General features: G+C 41.4%; 1 protein-coding gene across 3 annotated transcripts in view; it reads right to left on the bottom strand.

The window, feature by feature from the left end:
- Positions 1 to 18,578, bottom strand: part of SBF2 (SET binding factor 2) — a 384,097-nt gene that overhangs the window by 51,128 nt on the left and 314,391 nt on the right. For all 3 annotated transcript variants that reach the window (XM_075546087.1, XM_075546088.1, XM_075546089.1), the window contains 7 exons: positions 17,766 to 17,938; positions 17,473 to 17,546; positions 11,749 to 11,944; positions 11,253 to 11,380; positions 9,554 to 9,729; positions 6,971 to 7,116; positions 4,718 to 4,916 (listed from right to left, as the gene is read on the bottom strand). In XM_075546087.1, the coding sequence (XP_075402202.1) occupies positions 4,718 to 4,916; positions 6,971 to 7,116; positions 9,554 to 9,729; positions 11,253 to 11,380; positions 11,749 to 11,944; positions 17,473 to 17,546; positions 17,766 to 17,938 (1,092 nt within the window). The remainder of the gene's footprint in view (positions 1 to 4,717; positions 4,917 to 6,970; positions 7,117 to 9,553; positions 9,730 to 11,252; positions 11,381 to 11,748; positions 11,945 to 17,472; positions 17,547 to 17,765; positions 17,939 to 18,578) is intronic.

Below are 18,578 nucleotides of genomic sequence, written 5' to 3'. Positions count from 1 at the left end.
TTTTAAAAAAGGTATGTACTCTTCTGTGTCTGGCATGATCTATCCATGCTGCTGCATGTAGCTGTGCTTTGTTAATTTCCAGTGCTGTAGAAGTACTCTATCATGTGATTACACTACGGTTTAACTAATCGGTAGATGGAATTGGTATAGTTTACATTTTTGGGTTATTAAGAATAATACTGTTCCACTGGTCTATTTGCCAATCCATGTGCCAAACCCATGTTGTCTTAATTGCTGTAGTTTTATATAAAAGTCTTGATGACTGCTAGCATTATTCTATGAACACTTTCTCAGGGTTGGAGCAGAGAGCCCAAACCCATCTGTAGACAATAGGGGAGCCCCTCACAGAAGGGTCACAAGGAAAGGATGAGTCAACCAATAAAACACTACAAAATTCCTCTGGTTCTTTGAGGCTTCCTCACCCCCCACCATCATGGTCCCAGTCCTGCCTTTCAGTTCTGGCTAGACCGGAGCATGTACACTGGTACAGATGAGAGCTCACCACACACAGAATCCAGGTCAGATAAACCCTCAGGCACAGAAATGGGAGTAGTGATACCAAGAGGGTAGGGGTAAGGTGGAGGGAGGAGGGGAGGAAGGGGGAACTGATGGCAATGATTGATGCATACCCTCTCCCCACCCCAAGGGGGGACAAACAACAACAGAACCATGGGTGAAGGGAAACAGCGGTCGGTGTAAGATATGAAAATAATAATAATTTATCAAGAGGTCACGAGGGGGGGGGGAGGGAAAAAAGAGGAGCTGATACCAAGGACTCAAATAGAAAGTAAATGTTTAGAAAATGATGATGGCAACATATGTACAAATATGCTTGCTACAATTGATGTATGAATTGTTATAAAAGCTGTAAGAGCCCCCAATAAAATATTTCAAAAATAAAATAAAATTTTGATGAAAAAAAGACTTTCTTAACTATACTTGGCCTTTTCCTATAACGTTTAGAATTATCTTTTTAGATCAATGTGGGGGAAAATGGTAATTTTAGAATATTAAGTCTTCTAATCCAAGAACATGATTTATCTATTTATTTAGATCTTTAATTATTCTCAATATTGTGGAGAGATTTTGCATATCTTTCACTAGATTTATCTCTAACTATTTGATGATGTAGCTTTAATGAAATATTAGATTCTTCAGTATATGAACCAGAGGCAGTTGTTGAAACAGAGTAAGGGGATACTGCACAGTTTAAAATCAGGAATGGTACGTGCCAGGGCTGTATCTTTTCTTTTTTCCCCAGAAATGTCAGTAGTGGAACGAGCCACCATTGTGGCTTTAAAAAGGTGGGCACAGCACTCCTCCGACGCTCTAGGACACCCACAGCGTGTGATCTTCACTGGAGAAGAAACGGAACTCAACGGAATGTCCCCAGCCAGGGTTGTGTTTTTTCACTGTGTTTATTCATTCTGTATGCTGAGCAAATAACCTGAGATGCTTCACTAAGACTCATAAACACAATTCTGTATTCAGATGATAATCTAGCCTGCTGAAAGCAAAAAGGACTTGAAGCAATTACTGTGAAGATTAAACACTATAGCTTTCAGTATGGGATATACCTCAATAAAATCCTTACAACTAGACCAATAAGCAACCTCATGACAATTGAAGAAAATATTGAAGCTTCCAGAATTTCCTTTTACTTAGACCCATAATCAACACTCACAGAAGCTCTCTCACTCACTGTCTTCGAGTCTATTCCTATGTATAGCAACTGGACAGGGCAGGGTAGGTTTTTGAGACTGTACATTTTTATGGTTGTAGAAACTCCCCATCCACCTTGCTCCTGTGGAGTGGCTGGTGGCTTTCAACTACTGATCTTGTGGTTAGTAGGCCCACACACAGACCACTATGCCACCAGGGATCCCACAGAAGGAGAAGTCAAGAAATCAAATGACATATTCCATTGGGCAAATCCACTTCAAAACGAGAAAGTGTCACTTTGATGACTAATGTGCTCCTGACCTAAGCCACGGCATTTTCAATTGCCTCATATGCATGCAGAAGTTGATCAATGAATAAGGAAGACCAAAGACAAATTGAAGTATTTGAATTGTAATGTTGGCAAAGAATATTGAATATACCAAGTGCTGCCCAAGGAAGGAGCAGATCTGTTTGGGAAGAAGGACATGCAAATTACTCCTTGGAAAGGGAGTGGTGAGACTTCACCTTGGGGACTTTGGACACGTGATCAGAGGGACCACTCTCTAGAGTGGGACATCAGGCTTGGTCAAGTAGAGTCTAGTGCGAAGAGCAAGACTCTCCACAAGATGGAGTGACATGGTGGATGCAACGACAGGTTCAAATACAACAATTGTGATGGTGGCCCAAGACCAGTCAATATTTGTATTGTAAACAAGATCACTATCAGTTGAAACTCACTTAATGACACCTTACAACAACAAGAGTTTAAAGAAATCATTTAAAAAATAATAAATCATTAACGTATATTAAATTTTACAAAATGTTTTTCTAAATATAGTACATGTAATATGTATTTTTCTTTTTCTTTTGTTAGTCTATTGAATGACACTGAGTATTTTCAGATATTAAGTCAGTTCTGTGTTCCTTCAGTAAATCTCCTTGGTCATAATGAATTATATTTTTGAAGTGAACATCTTGTCTTCGTTATCTTTAGTAATAGTTTGCACTTTAAAATCAACCGGGATAATAGTACAGATGTTGTCATCTATTTTAAGGTATTTTACTTTCAATCTTTTTGTGCCCTCCTTATTTTACATGTCTCCCTTAGAAGCAGTATAAAGCTTTATTCTTATAATCTTTGTCTTTTATTTGAAGTATTTAGTTCATTTATGATGAATACAATTACTGATCCATCTGAATTTAAATACACCATCGTACTACTTGCTTTCTACTTGTCCCATCTGTTTTATTCTGCTTTCTCCTCCTTTCTTGCCTTCTTTTGGGGTTTTAAAAATTATCCAATTTCCTTCCTTCTACTAGTTGGAGGGAGATGGATGACTGTTTCGTTGTTGGTGAGGGTGTTGCATTGGTCCCGACCTTGCTCATGACCTCTGTGGACCGCAGAAGGAAACATTTTCCAACCCATCATCATCCTCACGATGGCTGTTCGGTGCGAGTCCACTGTGGTAGTCACTGGGTCATTCCTCTTGTTGGGGTCTTCCTCTTTGTTCTTCAACCTTCTATTTTACCAAATATGATGGCCCTTGCTTCTATGAGTGTTTTGTCTACACTTCTAGAAGCACAGGTTATTTATTCTTCTGGCTGTCCTTAGTATATTAAATATTCTTTCCCAATACCATAATTCAAATGCATCCATTTTCTTTGTGATTGAAAATACCTTAAAGTATAACCCAGGCTTCAAGGTGATATCTTTGCTTTTTTAACAAGTTAAAAAAGTCTTTTGCAGTAGATTTGCCCAATTCAATCCACTGTTTGATTTCTTAACTGGGGCTTCCATTGGCTTTGGTTGTAGATCCAAGTAAAATGAAATCCTTGACAACGCCACTGTTTTCTCCACGCATCACAAATACTGTTATTTTACACCACCGCAAATGCTTTATTGCAAGTGTTCTAAGCAAGACTCTGTTACTATTTTGCTTTGCTCTGTCACACTGAAATGGTACCTGAGGCCCGTCCTCTGACCGGCAGGCGTGATTTTGACAGCGTGCTTCTCAAACGCAGAACCCTGTCCCCAGCCGCCACCGCTCCTACTTACTACAGAGACCGTTTACCTAGATGCCTACGAATCCAAGGAAACCACTGCATGCTCAGCTCAGTCTCTTTCAGCATTTAATAAAAAATGTTACTTGTCTATAAACTGAAACTACATTCCCAACTTGTTATTCAAGTTCCACAACGATGTTTGTAAATGTAAAGCATCATTTAAAATGAAATGTCTAGAGTTCTTCAAGAACAGAGGGGCTGAAACAAAAGTGACATTAAGATAACTTTCTAAACCACGTAAAGACTTAGAATTTGCAAAGCACTTTCTTGCCATTATTCTCTTTACTCAAAGCAAGAGGCCCTGCGCTGATATGGAAGACGAAAATGACTAAATGCAGCTAAAAAAAGAGATATTTACATGTGATAGCACATGGGCGGGGTTTCATAGATTTGAAAAACAATGAGATAAGAATAGAAAGAAGAAAATGTGTTCATTAACATGCTTTAAGCAATATTCTCTTGAAAAATTTTAATTAGACAGCGTAAGAAAACCTTGTCTACCCCTGGATCAGCAAATTACAGCCTGTGGGGCAAATCTGGCCACGCCCATCCATCCCGTTCCTCTGGATAGCTGCTTGTGCAGATTTGAGTGGTTGTGGCAGTTGTGACAGATTTACCATCTGGCCCTTTACAGAGTCAGTTTGCAGACCCCTGTCCTAGGCCAGATTCTCCTGTCTGCCTGGCCCAGTCCTAGTCTTCCGTCAAGCTCTCTATAGGCATCCTAGCTGAAGGGCAATGTCCATGGTGGGCAAGAACTTCATCTTCCACCTCTGCCCTGACAGGCACTCGGGGCCTTCTCAGGATCCTGCTGGGATGTTTGCTTGCCCTGCATGAAATGTATTTCTTAAACGCACATATCCCAGGAAGCCTTGCTCCTACTCTGTGACGTTTTACTCTGTATCTGGGCTATGGGTCCAAGCAGCTCAGTCAAGGTGCCAAGGGAGGGAAGGAAAGTGAGTCTCTTTTTGGAGTCTACCAGCAACAGACTCACCTGCGGCACAGCGAATACATCCTGTTGGAGGCGGTGATCCGAAAGTACTCGGGCTTCGTGCGGGAGGAGCTGCCGCTTATGGTTCCCAAGCCTAAGCGCTGGTAGTCTCTGAAGCAGGCCTTCTCCACCAGCTGCTCCATGGTCGACTTCTCTGAGGCCCTCAGCGTGGCGCTCGTGGGCAGCTCACTGTCATCGGAAACTGCGACGAGAGAAGCCCATGCGGAGAAATGACACCACTCAAAGTTAAAGGTTTTCTCTTGAAGAGGATTCTAAAACCAGGAGAGGTTTGTATTGGGCTATGGTCAAGACATAAAATATCAGGAGTTCAATGTGTTAACTAAAAATGTCAGGAAAACACCACCATCTAACCATTTAATCTCAAGCACTATAACTTCTACTTCATTACTCATATTCTTCTGTGTCAATCGCTGCCATTAAGTTGATGCCAACTCATAGTGACCCTACAGGACAGAGGTTTCTGAGACTGTAAATCTTTATGGGAGTAGAAAGTCTCATCTTGCTCCCAAAATGCCAATGGTGGTTTTGAACTGCTGACCTTGTGGTTAGCAGCCCAGTGCATAACCACTAAGCCATCAAGACTCCTTCACAATTGCTTATTAATGTCAACTTCTTGCGACTTGTATTTAGGCCCGTATAAGAAAACACCCAAAAAAAAAAAAAAAAAGAAAACACCCAAACGGTGTCAAGGCCTAACCTGACAGTAAAATTAATCTTTAATAGGATTTTTGTCAAGTTTCAGCTTATTCCCCCTGGAAATTTTGTTGTCAGAGGATGTGGTACACATGGAAAACTCCCTCACAGTTGCGCAGTCTCAGGTTACAGAATCCTTTGAGATTGTAGATGTAGGAAAAATTTACCCAATAATCAAGTATTTTAGGGAGGATTAAAAAAAAAACATTCCTAATTGGTACTGCATGTTCTAACTAAAAAAAGTCCATGTTATCAACTGTCCTAATTTACTTTTACATTTATTTTTAAAGTGAGAGGAGTCAAACCAAGTGTCCACAGTCTTTGGAAATGCGCTTACAGGGAAGCAGTCAAGGAAAAGACAGGGCTATCATTCACTAGAGGAAAGACTCAACGATCCGGGGTCCTATAAATGGGCATGATATGTTTAGGTTCGTAAACTTCACAAGGCAATATCATAAGGGCTTGTTTGTGTTCTTTTCAGAAGAGCAAAGGGAATGGTATAGTTTGGTCTTTTGTGTCATAAATATCACAGAATGCTAATTTTTGTCTGTTTGTTTGTTTCATGAAATCACCAAAAGCCATCAACAGTGGAGAGAAGTGATGGCTCTTTAGTGGTTTCTTAGTTGTCTGAAAGGTTCTCTAGGCTCCAACAGGGGGTGACTTAAGGAACATTTAGTAGGTCTTGTCACTGGACCCAGAGGCAAGCTTGTAAGACACATAGGCACATAGGCACACATACATGTTAAATGACATCGGTTCTTTATTCCCTCTCAGGGGAGAGAGAGAGACCTTTTAGCCAACAATATCTATAGACATGAGGTTTCTTTTTCCGAAACTTCATCTTATTGTTGTTGTTATGAGTATTATAAAACCACTGAGGATTGATTCTGAGAAACTGAGGACTCAATCTGAGAGGAAGAGAGTGCACCAGCCTTCGTTCTGTCTCTGATGAGCTCTAACTCTGCGTAGACTCTCATGTCACATGTTTACTAGCTTCTGGATTAAGAGGAGCAGGCAAGAATTAAATAGGGCCTTCTGTTGTTCCTCTCAGCCTCTCTTTTCCCAAACAAGAGGCATTCCCAGCTTCCTAAATACCGTTCTTCTCAATTTCTGTTGCTGTATCATCTAAGAATGTTCTCGCTTTAGGTCTCCTATCTTGATTAGGCTCATCTACAATGTGCTCATTAAGACCTCAAATATCCAACATCCTCATTTCGGATGCATAGGCACAAGAGACAGAGGACAGCCCAGTAACTACAGTTTTATGCACGGGTGTCCTTTTTCGTCTCGTCCACAAGACACAGTGAGAAATAGTCAACCAGCCCTATGGAATCAATAAGGGAAAAGTACAATAGGAACAAAACCTTATGTGAAAAATATAATATTAAGAAAATAATATTTTTTACCCTCAGTTTTGAGAAGCTTGAAAATACCTCAAAATATTCTCATGAGATCCAAGTTACAGTACAATGTGATGTTTTAGGTGCTTAGTCCCATGAGAAAAGAAGAATAAACTGAATAATAAAAAGATTTCTTACATACCGGATATGTCATCTTCTTCATTCCATCCAGGACGATTCACTCTCTCTTCGACAATTGTCCCCGTTCTCCTCTTCAATAAATACTGCCGCCCAATTGTCATTTTCCCCGCCCGCTTGGCACCTTTCACAATCGTTTTTGAGAAGGTGCTGCGAGTAAAACACAGCAAAGGAAGAGCATGGCGATTTAATAGGACGGTGCCGTGGACGGATTTTTGATACCCGCATAGCTCAAGCTAGTTCTCCATTCGTCACTGCTATCTCCTTCATGAAGACCTTCCTGAAGCTTCTTCCTTTAGAGCAATCTTCCCACATCCTGGGATCAATCTTTAGCTATCGCCCAAGCTGATCTCTACATACCTAGCAAACTAGTTTCCTATAAAACATCACTGACACCAAGACTCTGCTTTGGACAAGAACCCGAGTGGGACACACAATGTTTGTCCCTGCAAATCTACGCACCCCAGCTTGGCTTTCTGGTTAAGTATGCCCAACCCTCCCTGGTTATTCCTGCCCCTTCCCTGCACCACAGCGCCCACAGACTTTGCATGTGGAAGGGCTCCTGCATGGAAAGCTGGCCTGCTCCCTTTCCTACGGACCCCAACGCTTTGCACTCGGGGCAATGCCAACCGTCTTCAATGTTTCAAGTTTTTGTTTAAATGTTTCAAGAGTGCATATGTGGTGTCTTCCTCTAATTAGCTATTAAACCTTATGAAGTCTAGAAAACAACAATATTTCAAATGTCTAGAAAACAACAATATTTCCTTCTCTGAGAGGAAAAAACCAAGAAGCTGGAAATGTAGCATATTCCTTTGATAACCAGTTTTAAATAGTGGGGATTCCAATGCAAACCCACGGAGACTAAAAGCACTTTATTTATTCATATTGGTGGTTTTTCTGGTTGATAGAAAAATCTGCTTTCAAGAGTATTTATAACCCAGAGAACTGAACAAAGAAGTTATTTCTTGACTGGTGACAGTGAGGTGAAGACTGTAAGATTATTTTTTTATTATTCTCTATTGTCAGATAGTTTTATCAGACCCTATCTTTAGTTACCTGAAATATAAACCTGAGGGTTATGAAAGATGTCTTAGATAACTGTCAGACATCATAAAATACTACTGTTTTCAAAATCAAACCAATTATAAATCACTTCAGGTATAACAGAGACTCAGAGGGATTTTTGAAAAAAAAAAATCCTAGCCAATGATTCATATACTCAGGAAATTCTAGAATGCTTAAAATTTTTAATTGTTATATCCCCTATTACAGCTTGATACAAAATCTAGTTATTGATTTATGTGTCCATCTATCTGACAGTTTCTAACCCTAAAACAGCACACTGAGTTTTGTTTCCGTCACAGATGGCAGAAATAACAAGTATCGTAGGATCCTTGTGACCCCACAGTACTAGGAAGGAAGCTTGATTCACTGCTGTAAATACCTAAGAGGCTGTTTGTGCCTGCCTATACCTCGATATTCTCCTCTGCTTACCAGGTAGCAGTGGACAAGTGGCCAGCTACGAACCTGAAAAATGACACACTGTCTAGGTTCTGCAATCCTCTCTAATCCCCAGTCTGCCCCACAAAGACAAAGGAAAGGTCCTTTCCCAAAGTCTGCAAAGTTCTCCCTAATATATAATTTGTACTGGCAGGGGCCCAAATGTTAGGTGTTTGATTGATGATGAAAATGAATTAACATTTTAACACCTTCATTTTTTTAAAATCATGGGCTGATGGGAATTTTGAAACAACTGTTATTTTATAATAGTTTAAAACCTAAAAATTTAATGTAAATTTCTAAAAACTTTCACCTGAAAAGTAGGACTCCTAGTAAAGACACATGATAACTAAATGTAATGCCCAATCCTGAACTGGGTCCTAAACCAGGACACATACCCCAGCCCACACCCCCCACAAAAAGGACATCATTGGGTTCATTTAATTTAAAATGAAAAAATATGAACTCTCTTAGACAAGAGTTTTATATCAATTCACTTTCCTGGTTTTAATCACTAGACAGTTGTTATATAAGGCACTAACTTTGTTCCTGGGAAGTATTCATTGACATATTTAAGGACAACACAACTTGATGTGTGTAACTCAAATGCTTCAGGGGAAAAATGTGTGAGATAAAGAAAGATGTTGCAAATGTAGCAAAACATAAGCAACTACTTGGTGAATCTAGTAAAAAATTGTGCTGTTACTATAGCTTTTTGTAACTCTGAAATCGTATAAAAATGTTATTAAAAACAAGAGAAGAAAGGCTCTGTCTCTAGATCAAAGTGAAACTTCGAGCTGAGCCTGGCTGTTCATGGAAGCTGAAGGGATAGCTCAAGCGTTGGGAAAAGGGAAAGCAGAATTTCCCACTCTGAATATGCATCTTGAGAAATGGGCACGATGACAGTCCGAGCCTCTTGTGGACTTCAGTTTGAGAAATTTGTGCCGGGTGTCGCTGCAGCTGCTGCCTAACCACAGGAGCTTGCCCCATGGGCGAACCAAAGAGCGATCACAGGGACCCCGGGGCGGGCTCTGGCAGGCAGTCAAGGCATGGAGGGCTGGGATGAAGGCACTCTCTCCCCTCTTACCGAAAGGAGGTGTTCTTTTCCTTCTGTTTGGGTAAGGTTATTTGTGGGGTAGTTTGTCCAGCAGCAAAAGCAAAGGTGCTGAAAATGGACTGGGGATAGCGGAACTTCATCAGCTGCTTCTTGAAGATCTCGACTACTTCCGGACTCACTTCTTCATCAAACGCTACTTTAATCAACTTGGAGACAAAAGAGATTACGCACATCAGAAGCATCAAGGATTTCTAGGCAGCTTTTGCCTGCATCTTTGAAATAACAGGAAATAACAATTCTAAATGGAAGGCTCTGGAAGATGAGGGGGTCTGCCTTGGAAATTATTAAACCCAACTTTGATTCTAAATTTTTTTTAAAGTGAGGCTCAGAAAGCATTACTTGCCATAGATGGTTGATTGGCAAGATGACTCATGTATTCTGAAGGTGAGTTTTCTCTAAAACTCTCTCTTCTACCAAAGGGTGGGAAGATAAAATTATGGTGGCCAAGAGAACAAACATGCCCTTGTCACTTCTCAGTTGGTTGCTTTGGATGGGGAGTTTAGCCTAATAAGATCTCTTTCTGCTTGGATATACTACAAATCTAAGGAGCAAACCATCCAATTTGACTAGAATTCCACCTTGCATCGCCATGAGATACAGTTTATAGCTGTTTGGCAATGGGAAAAGTGAGGACATCCCTAGGGAGTCACTGCTCTGGCGGGAGAAGGTTAGCACCTTATATTTCACCATTAGCAAGGGACTTAATAGGAAGTCCTTGACTGGACTGAATGAGGTTAAAAAAAATCATAGTCTGCAAATCTGAGCATGAGGGATTTTCTAAAGCCAAACATCACATAATGGAAATTAAAAAAAAAAAAGATGAAAACGGTTTCTTCCAGTGTTTGGTTTGCATAAGAATATCCACAAGTTCGGGTATGATCACAAGTCCCTAGGGAAAAAAACCCGTATTTTACCAAAGGTTATTCAGCTACTAAGTCCCTAATTGGTGTAAATGGTGAACGGGCTCTGCTGCTCAAGTCAAGTCAGGGGCACCCCAGGAGACCCACGCACAGCGCCACCCTGACACACAGCTCCACCGGGATGGCCTCGGTGCCAACGGGTTGGTTTGGACACAGTTAGTGTCCCTGGACTTGAATCCTCCACATGCTTCTCAGAGTTTCACTTCTTCCACAGAAGACCCCCAAAGAATTTATTTTTATCTAAGGTCTTTGTCAAACATGCGTTGAGGTATTACTTGACAGAGAACAAAAGCCAATTGTGTGTGTGTGTCTGAATTTCTACAATTATTAAATGTTGAGACTATATTGGTCCGCTTGAGTTCACTAACAGCTCAGGAATTGAGAGAATAACCAAGACAGTTGCTGAGTTTGGAGCCTTGGTCGTGTAGTGGTTATGAAGTCAGTCTGCTAACCATAAAGCCAGCAGTTAGAAACCTCCGTCCACTTCATGGGAGGAAGATGAGGCTTTCTACTTTTGTAACGAACTAGTCTCAGAAACCCACAGCAGCAGTTCTACTCTGTCCAATGGGTTTGCTTTGAGTCGAAATAGACTGAGTGGCAGTGAGTTGAGTTTAGTTTATCGATAAGTTTACTCAGCTCAAGACTACCTCCCTTGGCCTTCCTCATCCTCATCTTCCAACCATAGAAGAGGAAGACATGGAAAATTGTGAGAACTTCTGAGCAATAGAATTGCTCCCTTTCCTACATACCTGAAACGATGCAGATATGATCTGCAGCCCTTCTTGCATGTTCTGCTGTAGCTGATTCTGCATCGTGATCTTCTTCTCCTTGGTGATGGAGGCAATGGGAAAGCTCCGCACAACTGTCTGCTCACCGACTGGAGGGAGACAAGACCCACGGACTCAACAGTGGTACCTGGAAGACCTCAGCCTGACAGTTAACTGTAGGCCCCAGAGAGCTGGGACAAGTCAGCATATTCAGCAGCTGGCTCCTGTGAATATCCTTACTTCACATGAAATTATGAACAGTTCATCGAATGAATCCCTCTTGATTTACTGTTTAGAAATACCTTTAGTTCTCTAAGTGTAAACTGATGATTAACATTACCTGTTGACAAATAAAAACAATAGTTGGCAAAAGGTTTCTTTTGAATCTGACGTGATCTGTAAATCACAGTCCACAGACAGAATCAAAATGTCTTATACACACACATAGCCGTGCGCTGATGGCATATCTGATCCATACCGAGCTGGTCGTGGGGGGTTCCTCTGAAGAGAATTCTGTACGTGGTGAGGAACAAGGCTCCTTCGGCGGGCAGCAGCTGAGGGCCTCCAAGGAGGCCTCCGGTGGCCTCCTCCCTTCCATCAGGATCCAGCAGAACTCGAAGACCTTCATAAACCATTTCTTCTCCTGGCAGTAGAGCAGGTCTAAGAATCTTGGGCTAAGGAAAATTCATATATTTCAGACACAATTTGTATATGGCTTCTAACAAAGGAAGGCTGTCTTTTTCAGTTCTAGACCAAAAAATCTTCGGTCAGAATTCCCAGGTTGCCAAATGACAAAACAGGTTTGGAAAGAGAGAGAAATGGAGGTTTCTCCATGGAGGAGTGAAATGATCAGACCACTGCTTATTAAATTGTTAGAAATAACTCACGTCTTTGAAGCACCCATTTAATACAAGTCATTATAATTAGTCAAAAAACAAGGCAGATTTCTATGTGTTAATACGGAAAGAGACCCCACTCTGGCCTGTCAGTTTTGTGCACGGAGGTGGACTGTGTGCTGCCGTGACGCTGCCAATGGCATTTCAAATACCTGCAGTGTCACCCATGATGAACACGTTTCAGCTTAGCTTAGAGACGAGAATGAACTAGGAAGAAGGAAGAAGTTGTTTAATTCAGGACACTGAGCCACTGGAAACCTCAGGACGAGCAGCGGCACATTGTTTGATACAGCGCCAGGAGGCGAGCCCCTCAGCTGGGAAAGCACTCGGACTCTGACTGAGGGAGAGCTGCCTCAGAGTAAATTCTAGTACCCTGGATGGAGCAAAGCGTCAGGGACCTTCATTTGCTGATGGGCCTGGCTCAAAATGACAAGAAATTGCCGCAAGCATTGTTTAATTATTAGAATGAGGAATGTACCAAGTCCGAATCTGGGGAAATTGGAAGTTGTCAAAAATGAAATGGAATGCATAAAAATCATGATTTACTCTTTCGGTCTGGAAGTGAACCTCACTCTGTGAAAAAACAGTCAAGCATTTAAGATAAAAAGGCAGTACTTACCCAGAGACAAAGTCCAGCTGGTTAGGAAGAGTGGAAGAAGGGACATAGGAAGCACCAAGAAGTGGCCTAAGTGGCGGTCTACTGAGGGAACTGCAATGGAAGAGCTGAGTTGGAATGGCTATGAATTACTGGACGTGGAACTATGGTCCACTCTGGAAACCTTAACCTCATCGACAATAAAACAATTAAAAACAGAAATCTAAAACTTACTCTTGAGCATGAAAATAGCTAGAGCAAACAGAACAAAGGATGACGTAAAAAGCTAAGCAGAAAGTTTCAGAAGGCTGTTTGACAAAGCAAAGCATAATAATGAAATGTGTAAGAGCCTGGGGTTAGGGAACTCAGAGGGAAGAACACTGTCGACCCAGATGCAGCTGAAAGAAGTCAGAAAAGTATTTAAGCTTCAAGGCGCAATTCTGAAAGATTCCAAGAGGAAAATACTGAATGCTGCAGACAGCATTAAAAGAAGATGGGAGAATTATACAGAATCATTGTGCCAAAACAAAGTGTCTGGCAAATGCTGAGGGCAAAGAATGTATGGATGTGCTTTATACAATTGATGTATGTATATGTATGGATTGTGATAAGAGTTGTATGAGGCCCTAATAAAATGTTTATAAATAAATAAATGGAAGTGTTTGGCATTCAGCCATTTCAGGAGGTGGCATATGACAGGGAATGACGTTACTGAAAGAAAAAGTTGAAGCTATACTGAAAGCAGTAAAAATCAAGGCTCCAGGAATTGATGGAACACAAAAAGCAAAATGTTTCAAAAATCTAAGGCAGTGCTGGAAACATTCGCTTGTCTATCCCAAGAAATTTGGAAGACAGCTACCTGGCCAATTAACTAGAAAAGATCCACCTCTGTGCCAGGTTCCATGAAAGGTGACCCCACAGAATGTAGAAATTATAGCACAACATCATTATTATCTTAGCATGTAAAATTTTGCTGAAAGTAATTTTAAAATGGTTTCAGCAGTATATCGGCAGATAGATGCCAGAAATTCAAGCCAGATTCAGGCGAGAACATGGAATGAGGGTGTGATAGGTAGGTTTATTGAGTCAACCTGGCCAATATGAACCTTGGGATTATTAAGGTCACAGTTTGATTGGAGGAGAAAGAGATAAATGGCTTGGCAAGCCCCGTCTCTCTCTTGCTCTCTGGTGATCAGACCAGTGTGCAGCTGCCTTAGCCAGTTCTCTGCCTCAACTTGTGAGCGGCACTACCTGTAGGACACCCAACCCGTGGATCATGTCACTAGAGCTTGAGGTTCCTTGGAGACCAGCTTCGCTGGTCTGTATACATTCCTGCAGTATACATTGCTTGAGCTGGGAACTGTTGGATTCTGTCGTTTGGCTGACTGTTGGTGACCTGCTCTGCTGTTTTCTGCCTGTGACCAGACTGCACACACTGCTCTACAGAGGACCCAGCAGCCCTTGTGAGTTGAAGGACTTTCAGTACATTAACTGTTCCATGGAAGTGAGTTGAACTGAGCCCTCTGTACTGCTGTGGGGACTAATTAGCAGCTGTATTCCTTCGTACACATCAATCCATATATACATATATGTAAAGGGTCCTGGTTTTGTTTCTCTAGAGAACTCTGTCTAACACAGAGGGACATCATTGCTGATATCAGATGGATCTTAACTAAAAGCTGAACAAACCAGAAAGATGTTTACTTGTAATTTGTTCATGATTCAAAGGCATTTGACTATGTATACCAAAAAAAACTATGGATAACACTGTCTAGAAAGAAAATTCCAGAACACTTAATTGTGCTGATGTGGAGCTGGTATAAAAACCAAGAGGAAGCCATTCACACAGAACAAGGGGCTACTGCATGGCTTCATATCTGGAAAGGTGTGTGTCGGGGCTGTATTCTTCTGTTATACTTATTTAATCTGTATGCTGAGCAATTAATCCATAAAGCTGAACTCTATGGGAAAGAATGTGGCATCAGTACTGTAAGAAGTTCCTTATTAACCGTCTGCAATATGCAGACAACACAACCTTACTTGCTGAAAGCAAAGAGGAATCGAAGCACTCAGGGATGAAGATAAAAGACTACAACATTTAGTGCAGATTACACCTGATCAGAAAGAAAATACAAATTCTCATAACCGGACCAATAAGCAACATCCTAAAAAATGAAGAAAAGATTGAAATTTTCCAGGATTTCATTTTGTTTGTAACACACTCAGTGCTATGGAACTAGCAGTCAAGAGATGAACAACACATGGTATTGGGCAAATCTGCTGCAGAAGACCTTTTCACACAATTAAAGAGCAAGGGTGTCACTTTAAGACCTGAGGTTTGCTTGTCCCCAGTCATGGTCTTTTCAATAGTCTCCTCTGCACAGGAAGGCTGGACAGTGAACACGGAAGACCACAGAAGAGCGGACACCTTTGAATGATGGTGCTGGTGAAGAACACAGAAAGCACCCTGGACGGCCACAAGAACACCCCGATCTGTCTGGGAGGTGCAGCCAGAGGCTCCTTAGAAGGAGGGAGGGGTGAGAGTTCGTCGACTGTGCTTTGGGCATGCTATCAGGAGGACTAGTATCTGCAAAAGAACATTATGCTCGGTGAGGCAGTGGGCCAGTGAGAAGGGAGACATTGGGCAGTGTAAGACATGACAAAATAATAATAATTTATAAATTATCAAGGGTTTGTGAGAGAGGGGAGGTGGGAAGGCAGGGGGAAAATGAGGAGCTGATAACAAGGGCTCAAACAGAAAGAAAATGTTTTGAGAAAGATGATGGCAACAAATGTACAAATGTGCTCGACACAAGTGGATGTGTGTATGGATTGTGATAGGAGTTGTATGAGCTCCCAGTAAATTATTTTTTAATGCGGACAAACTCAGCTTATACAGGAATATATACACCACTTTTATTTAGCACTGCCTTCTTGATATCTTTCTAATGTAGTTAAGTGTCATCCAGTTGGCTATGACCCCTAGCAACCCCGTGTATAACAGTAGGAAACACTGCCCAGTCCCGAGCCGTCCTCAGAACTGTTTGTATATAAGAGTTTCATTGCTGCACCCACTTTTCTGTTGCCCATCCCCCAGGGAGGAGGTCGTATGTAGATCCCTGTAATCGGTTACCCCTTTCCACCCCACCCCCCTCCACCCTCCTGGTATTGCCACTCTCACCACTGGTCCTGAAGGGATCATCCGTCCTGGATTCCCTGTGTTTCCAGTTGCTATCTGTACCATTGTACATCCTCTGGTCTAGCCAGGTTTGTAAGGTAGAATTGGGATCATGATAGTGCCAGCGGGGAGGAAGAAGTATTTAGGAAGTAGAGGAAAGTTGTATGTTTCTTCGTTGCTACACTGCACCCTGACTGGCTTGTCTTCTCCCCATGACTATTCTGTAAGGGCATGTCCAGTTGCCTATAGATGGGCTTTGGGTCTCCACTCCACACTCCCCCTCATTCACAATGATATGATTTTTTGTTCTTTGATGCCTGATGCCTCATCCCTTCAACACCTCGTGATCACACAGGCTGCTGTGCTTCAGGTTTTTTTAAATGCAATTTTTGTGCTAAAATTAGGTGCCTCGGCGAATACTCGGGTCAGTTTATACTTGAATATATACGATGATTACAAACCAATATTTAGAATATGATCCCTTTTTTGGAAAAAGAAAAAAATAAGAATTTGAACCAAACTATTGAAGGTGTTAATATCTTAAGAAAAGGTAGAGGTGAGGGTAAGGGCAGGGCGAACCAGAAGGGCTTTCACTTACTACAATGTATATTTCTTTAATGTATGACTTTTATACAAAGAGTATGATTGCTCTTATAAAGTGTAAAAATAAATAAATAAGTAAAACTTTAAACATGGGTACTTTTTTTCTAAAGACCCACTCTTCCTGGAATTAATTGGATAAATAATGCATCTTGGAGAATTCTTAATCAGTATCTGTTATGTGAAGAATCATATGTGCTCTCTCCTGGAGATTCTAGTGCAATGAAACAGAGTTTCTTAAGCAATAAAAAGTATATGTCAGTTTTGGTTTTTTTTGTTGGCTCTTAGACGCTCAGATTTCAATGTAAGGCCAAAGTGTAATGATCCTTGTATCTCAGATTTCTCACAGTATTATCTCCCCTGCTTATGTGGCTTCTGATCTCTCATTTGAATTTGCTTTTCATAGTTCTGCTTATAGAGGTGCGAGGTCTTAAACCCTGTTCCACACCCTGGTGGGAGAAAAGCTGCAACATGCTGATCTAGGGGGCTTGTTAAAGTACAGGTTTCTAGACCATGTTCCGCAGCACCCTGACTAGGAGGCCGGGGGGGTGGGGTGGGTAGGGTCTGAACGGTCACTTCTCTTCCAAAGTATCTACGATGCATAACCAGATTCGGGGATCCTGCAATTCCACGGTGGGCGCCTCGAATCCTGTTTTGGAAGTGCGTGTCATAACATTTTGAGTTGGGTTCAGAGGTTAGCACTGTTCGTAATTTATACCCTGCTTATAAAAGTAGACTCAACAGGTTATTTTTGCTCCTTTGTTGAATTCACTGTTCCTATTTCAGTATCCCTTTTATAAGGAGCTACATGACAAACTCTTCTGGAAAAAAAAAAAGGTAAGAGATAGTGTTTCTCAGGGCACAACAGTCTATTGCTGCTGCTTTTTAAGAAGACATGCTACAGCCTGAAAACATGCGATCTGGAATAATTACCTTCTGTATTGGTGGAAGTCTTCTACTCTCACGATGCACTGCTTCCAGGGTCTCAATGTGCATCGCTACAATTCCTAGGATAGGCCAGAGCATTCAAAATGAATCACCAATATAAGAAAATCCAATTATAAATAACTGAATGAAAAACGAATCAAAGCCTAAGTAAACAGCATGGCTAATTGACAGGAAGACAAGTATGCCAGGTCTTATATACGAAAAAGTAGACCTATACGTAAAGTTCTTATTCAATTATCAGCAATATTCAGAGTCACCAATGTCTGCAAAGTGATTACCTGGTATCATGCAATGAAGGCTCTTGATGTGATCCTGAGTAACTCCACTTTCGGTACAAATCTTGTCAATGAATCGGGTAATGAAGCGCACAACAGTACTGGCGACGTCACTATTCTCGGAGTCCTCAAACCCACTCTCTGTGTCACAGCTCTCAGCCACACTGCCAGCAATGCTAAGAAAGCCAAGGAAGGAAATGACAGGCAGGACGCAAATACAAGGGACCCGTTGGTCACAATTTATTTTCAGAGCTCCGAGAGATGTATTCTTAAAGTGAGTGCACACTTCAGCCCATGGCTACTGTATTACAGAAGGTAGTGGACTATGATACTATATTTGCCCATATTTGGACTGTCAGGCATTGTCCTGTGGAAACAAATTTGTTTTTGCAAGGAATGCCTCTGTCACTCTTCCAAAGAAACTCAGGAACCATTAAAAGAAAAAAAAAGTTAAAGGGCACTATAACTTAATGATCTGATAGCTACACCTTCAAAAGAAAACAAGTGAATTACCACATACAGCCAGACAGAGTGATATGGCTATCGTTGGCAGCTGGGAATATGAAAATAACTGTTAGAACAAATAGTATATTCTTTCAAATGAAAGCACCAGATTGTCCTATGAGCTATTTTTGCTACTATTTATTTCTGAGTGAATCACAACCCTCTTGGCCACTTTGCAGGTTGTAAAATCACACAAGAGGAGAAAACCAATTTGCTGCCTTTATTACTTACTCAGCTCCCACCACTCAACAAACACTCCTGGCTCCACAGGCTTCTGTTAAGAGTGCTACTTGCTGGGTTAGGGGTGGGGGG

The sequence above is a fragment of the Tenrec ecaudatus genome, chromosome 4 (genome assembly GCF_050624435.1).
Source record: "Tenrec ecaudatus isolate mTenEca1 chromosome 4, mTenEca1.hap1, whole genome shotgun sequence".
Lineage (NCBI taxonomy): Eukaryota > Metazoa > Chordata > Mammalia > Afrosoricida > Tenrecidae > Tenrec > Tenrec ecaudatus.
This window is presented reverse-complemented; position numbering and strand designations above follow the sequence as displayed.